The sequence below is a fragment of the Aythya fuligula genome, chromosome 7 (assembly GCF_009819795.1).
Source record: "Aythya fuligula isolate bAytFul2 chromosome 7, bAytFul2.pri, whole genome shotgun sequence".
NCBI classification, from domain to species: domain Eukaryota; kingdom Metazoa; phylum Chordata; class Aves; order Anseriformes; family Anatidae; genus Aythya; species Aythya fuligula.
Genome location: NC_045565.1, coordinates 21556820 through 21562819, shown reverse-complemented (window position 1 = coordinate 21562819; position 6000 = coordinate 21556820). Strand labels below are relative to the sequence as shown.

General features: G+C 34.6%; 1 protein-coding gene across 3 annotated transcripts in view; it reads right to left on the bottom strand.

The window, feature by feature from the left end:
• Positions 1–553: 553 nt before the first annotated feature.
• IDE (insulin degrading enzyme) overlaps positions 554–6000 on the bottom strand; it is a 63074-nt gene continuing 57627 nt past the window's right edge. For all 3 annotated transcript variants that reach the window (XM_032191540.1, XM_032191538.1, XM_032191539.1), the window contains exons 23-25: positions 5924–5996; positions 3848–3915; positions 554–2688 (exon numbers count right to left, since the gene is read on the bottom strand). In XM_032191540.1, coding sequence (XP_032047431.1) covers positions 2593–2688; positions 3848–3915; positions 5924–5996 — 237 coding nt within the window. In that variant the 3' untranslated portion in view covers positions 554–2592. The remainder of the gene's footprint in view (positions 2689–3847; positions 3916–5923; positions 5997–6000) is intronic.

The window sequence follows — 6000 nt, the reverse complement described above, 5'->3', positions numbered from 1 at the left end:
AATTCCACATCAACTGCTTAAAATAGCACTTGCAAAAATTACAGTTATGTAATAATAACTTATGGTTTCTTACATAAACTAATTAACAAGCACTAAAATTGAATTACAGTGTATTCTAGGTAGTTTTTTATTGCTTGTAGACACTGCAGCTTTGGATCCATTAAAATGAATCCATTAGTATGCCTGAGTTTATCAAAATTTACTGCTATATCAAACTCAGAAACTGTAAAATGCTGGAGAACACTTAAAAGCAATTAAAAGTTGTTGGAAAACCACATGTGCTTCCACATCCAGTCACAGAACTTTACAATTTTACGTTTTTTCCTCTGAAAAACATGATTTGTTGTTTGTGATAAATACACTGCCATTCCAATTTATAGAATTTGTTAAAATTAGAGTTCATAGTACTTCCATGAATATATATATTTTTTTTTTACACTCGATAGAATCAATTTGATTTTATTCACCATAAAAGCGGTCTGTTTAAATACCACTAAATCCCAAAATATATATATTTTTTAATAATATGTTGTCAAAACTTTTAATATATATAATACAAATATTTTTACTAAGAGAAAACTATAAACAAAAGCAAAACACAGGAGGGTTAAAAAGTCCATTTTACATGAATGAGCCATGAAAAACATGGTGAACAAAGACACCTGTACTATTTTTGCTGATATTGCCATGTCTGATTTTTTTCCCCCTCAGGCTACAAAAAATCCTTGCTAGCAGACATTCCTGGCAACAGGTTACATCACAAACTATCATCAGATTTATTAAAGGGATGTTGAAATATGTCCTGTCGACCTTTGAAACAACTTAAATACACTGCATTTACTCAGTTAATGCAGACTCAAATTAACAGAACTTGAAGCCTTTATCCTGGCAAGCATGCATTTAACTGCCTCCAGAGCCAGTGTTAATACGAACATTAACTTGGTGACAAGAACACCCCTACTGAACACACCAGGTTCTGATGCACACATACATGACATACATTTCACATCAGTGCCTTAGTTTTAGGTACTTCTAATAGGAAGCAACTCTCAGTAACACCCAACAGCAAGGGCTTATATGAGCAGATTTTCTGTCTTCAGTGCTTTGCATACTCCATCCTGTCTGAATAGCTACAATCAATTTTATGCATTAAACATGTTAGAGAACTTAGTAAAATGCTACCTTATCTTTTTCAATTTGGGGAGTTTATCCTGATATGCTGTCTCAAGTGGAAGACCACTCTGCAATTCAGTAGACTTGGTGAAGATTAGATACTATGTATTGTTTTGACATTTCACTAAGTTATGGGATATATATACAATAATCTTAGCATAATTCTTGATCCTTCTGGGTCTTGCACAGCCTTCTTTAAAGTAGGAAGGAACATTTTGTGATGTAACCTGAACCACACTCTGTGGTGCAGCAGTACTGCTAACCCCATACTTTTATGTTTTTAAGTTAAGTTAAACGTTTTACGTTTTTAAGTTAAGTCAGCACCGTGCTCTTCAATGCCTTTTTGAAAGGGCAAAAAGGGCTCACACAGATGTATCATAAAAGCGAGGCATCTGGTTCATTACAGGGCCTATCTTTGATATTCATCTGTTCTTGAGTCAAGAACTAATTAATGCATGCTTAAAGTTATTTGCATTAGTAATACTTTGCTGGACTGAGACCTAGTATAACAAGTAAGGCAAAACATACTGACAGAGAACTCATGTAGTCTATGTGCAACTGAAAACAAGAAAATGACAACAAAGTATTTCATATACCATATGGAAACAATTCAGAGTAACACTAAAGAATTGAACAGGATGTTGACAGTACCAAGACTAGGACAACACTTTTGTTAAAAAAAGTAAGTTGCACTATTAAAGTGTTTCCAGCATTTCACAACTTTGAATATAAAATGTCCCCAAATTTGTATAGAAAGATTAAAATCATGCTCATATCTTCTGTTATTCTCATTGAGACAATTCGTTCATTTATTACTGTGTTGTCAAATCCCCCCCCTTTTTTTCCACCAGTTTTCACAAAAATTAAATAGAAAATATGTTGGTTGCATTAAGGATCAATTTAAAAAGTCTCATTCAACACTTCAAAAAAATGTGACACTTTCAACTTTTAAGAAAAATTGTTGACCCCATCCCAAAAAAAGCAGCTCCTTCTCACCCCCCTCCAATCCCCAATAAGATTATTATTGGGCTATTAAATGGTGTTTTTCAGGAACAATAAGGGTATTTCAAGCAATTGTTTGCTCCAGAGGCTAATTTTACCAAAATTAAAATTTGAAGGGGTATTCTATTTCAAAAATATACTGCATCTACAAGATTTTTTTTTTATTGTTATTGATTCAGTTGATTTTGGTTTCCAACAGGTTGTCTGTAATATAAATGACACATGACCACAACTGATTTTTCTATACTCTCTATCCCTAACACACATCTAATGTCAAATGAACCAAGAAGGAATTTGGGACTTTCATAATGCACAAAACCATTTGTTCTAATAGTCTTTGATAATTTTGTTCATCATGAAGTCCCCTGAAACCATGTTAGTACTGATCATTTGCATTTCTTCATCCACTGGGGTTCTTCACAGTTTTGCAGCCATGAAATTGATATGTGGTTTCACCAGGGGAAAGAGTGGCAGACTGCGCTTGAACTCTGTCATATTTTCAATCACACTTGGCTGCAAAGAAGCGTATGCAAAAAAATTCTGCTCAATTATCTTTAATCGGAAGACTGAGAAATTCCTCACAACATTTTCTACAGCTACATATATACACACATCTTTCTTGTTCTCTTTTCTGCAATTTTAATGATTCACGGTTCATTATTACAGGATCTTCCCAAATAAAGTGTTATTACTTATGAAATATATAGTTTCATATTTACTCTGGATAATTTAAAACAATAGCTATAATGCAGTAATTGCATTGTTAATAATGACAAGCTCTGCATTTCCTAAAATACCTGCCTTTTCATTTATGACCTCTACTTAAAACCATCCCAGCTCTCTGTTGAAAGTCACAGTTAAGATCATAAAAACAACAGCAATTCAATGAGCTATTATTTGTAGTTGCTGCAATAAAGTCACTTTTTAATATTTCAGTCATAATGGCGAATATAACCACATTTAATTCATATAGAAATTTCCACCCGTGGTGATTATTTCCTTATTTCACCTTTTATAAGCACTGAATAAGATCTACTACTGCATTGCAAAATGACAATTACCTACTGGGACAAACATTACCATCCTTCTTCAAGCAAATTCATTTGAGTCCAGTAACGGCCCAGTGCTATCACATCTACTCACACAAACAGCACCATGAAACCTGTAATACTTATATGGATAGAATTTGTCAAATTGTTCCATTCACAGGGTACACACTGATGGGAATGTGGATTAAAATTCCAGCCTTTAAGAAAGTGACCAGATAGTTGGGTGTGTGGTTTCATTTGTTTGGTTGTTTGTTGTTTTTTGTTTTTTTTTTAAACAGAACATAATTTTTTTGATGCACATTCATCCTTCTCCTGGTACTTGACACATCCTAGTATTTTCAGATAATAACAATAATAATAATCTGTATTTCATTCCACAGGGTAGATACTCAGTAGAGTTACCTACTTCTATTAGCTTTGATTTCAATGGAATAGAATGAGCAAAGAACAGCAGAGACTCTCAGAAAAAAACCTGTAGTTATGACAATGCATGTGTAGAAGAGCTAAACCATCAACTTGCTACAGTATAAATATCAAGTTTGTACTTCCTCCCTGTAACCTTACTCTGTAATGCTACACTTAAAAATACATCCTGGGATTTTTTTGGTGTGGTTTCTTTTTACCTGTGGTAGTGGTGGTGCTGGTGCCAGGTTCACATCATTTTGGCATGGAAACTCTCCAACAACAGGGCCTATTTAACATCATCAAAATTATTTTAGGAACATAATTCAACCAGTACCTTTTAAATAACAAAGTGATTTCTGTTATAAGACATACATAGATAAAAAGCACAAGTTAATAATTTTCAGGTATCTCTAGTGTAAGACTTTCTGAAGATTTTGCTTTTATAGTCCACAACTGTCTTTAAAAATACAAGCAGATTAATCCATGACTTGACTTGAGAACATGTGCTCAGGCAGTGCCTTTTTTCCATTTTGCTTAAAAATACAGAAAATATAGAAATAAAAACTGCTTATCTGCTGAACAATGAATACTTTAAACTCTTTTTCAGTACAAATTGTGAATGCAAGCAGTACATGCAATACTGTAAATGCCAGCTGTATATGCAACAGCAGCACATTGGAATACCAATGACAGAATATTTCAGTAAGACGTGCTTCTGGAGGCATGGGGATTACTCTGTGTACCAAACCCTCTTTAACAACCCCAAGTCTTCCTTGTCTGTCCCCATGCATGCCGTAACTACACTCCCCCCTTGAACTTCTTGCAGCCAATCTATCTGTCCCACGAACACGTGGTCTTAAATTCCTCAAGCCTCCCTTGCACTATCCCCATACTCAAGTTTCAACCCCAACTTTTACCCTCAGAGTTCAAGTGCTTTCCCCAGAAGAGATTTTAGGGGGAAATACTTCCCCCTAAAATCCCAGATCTCTGCACTATGCTTCCAGTTGTTTTCCTCTGCCAGGGGAAACGGTGTGTCTGTCTCCATGCAGGGTTGTCCTTCAGAAGATTTTTGGCCTCCAGTGCATTACTCTCTTGGGCTGTTGCGCTTTTTTCAAGAATGCACATTTGGACTTGCAGGAAATCCATCACAATCCCAATTTCTCTTTCATGGCAGAAAAGAGGTCACTTGACAGTTTAAATGTTTTAGGAGTAGAGGAATACATGGACAGAAGCAAGAATACCTTGCTATAATCACTGAAAGAGTTACCAGATGTTAGGCTGCTCCCATGCTTCCCTTGGCTTGGGAAGGTACTGTTCCAAGCAAATAAAAAACCTTTTGGCAATATAGTTACTTGCTTTTAAAAAAACTTCAGAGTCTTTAGTCCATCAAAGTATTAGAGCCAATTCTATTTAGTAATGATTAACCATGAAAATTGGAAAGATACTTTGAAGCAAGTCTTCCTTAGCTATAGAAATATGATTTCATGGTATCACAAAAATCATTGTGAGACTGGAGGGAGTTACGTAACATGAACACAGCCATCTGCTTCCTTCTGTTCTACAGACAAACTTTTAATGTCTTTGGTTTGCAACCACTTACATACTGGAAGTATAAACTGGTGAAGAATACACAGAAAACAACATAAGCTTTTCCTCTCAGTTTATTTATTAACTAGAAACACTTTTAACCTTTTCCTCCTTAAATTCTAAAATTTAATGACATAGTCTACAACGCATAACTAATCTAGACTATTTGAAAATAAAACCTACACTTATATATTCTCAAGTTATATAAAATATAACATTTTATGTTCCCACTGTGTTTCTCTTGGTGTTTTTTTGGTTGTTGTTTGGGTTTTTTTTGTTGTTTGTTTGTTTTGAGGGTACTTGAATAGTAAGTTGCGGACATCCATTGCTTGTAAAGAAAGCATTCTACTGATAATTGTAAATTCTAATTTTGTTTTAGGATTTTTTGTTTTGTTCCCAGTAGAAGTATCATGGAGTTTTATATTAAAATATTCTGCTTTGTAAAGAAGTGCTATTTAATGATATACTGTTTTGTATCAACATACTTCAGAATGGCTGAAGAACTTGGCCACAAATGTCAATTACAAAATTTGAAGAACCCCTGTGAAGAAAATCTATAGAGGAAAACGTATGATCCTCTGCAAGGTATATGCTCTCCAGAACTGGATTTTTCCTGTTGTATTTCTATTTTATACAACAAGGTCGTCTTTAACTATGACTTTCTCAAACCATAATTGATTAAATACTATTTTCAGCACAATACTTACAGGAATCCATTTCCCTTGCAAGGACGTGTACTGATACCTTGTGTCTTCTGGGAGCATCTACTGCCAACAGCACCTAC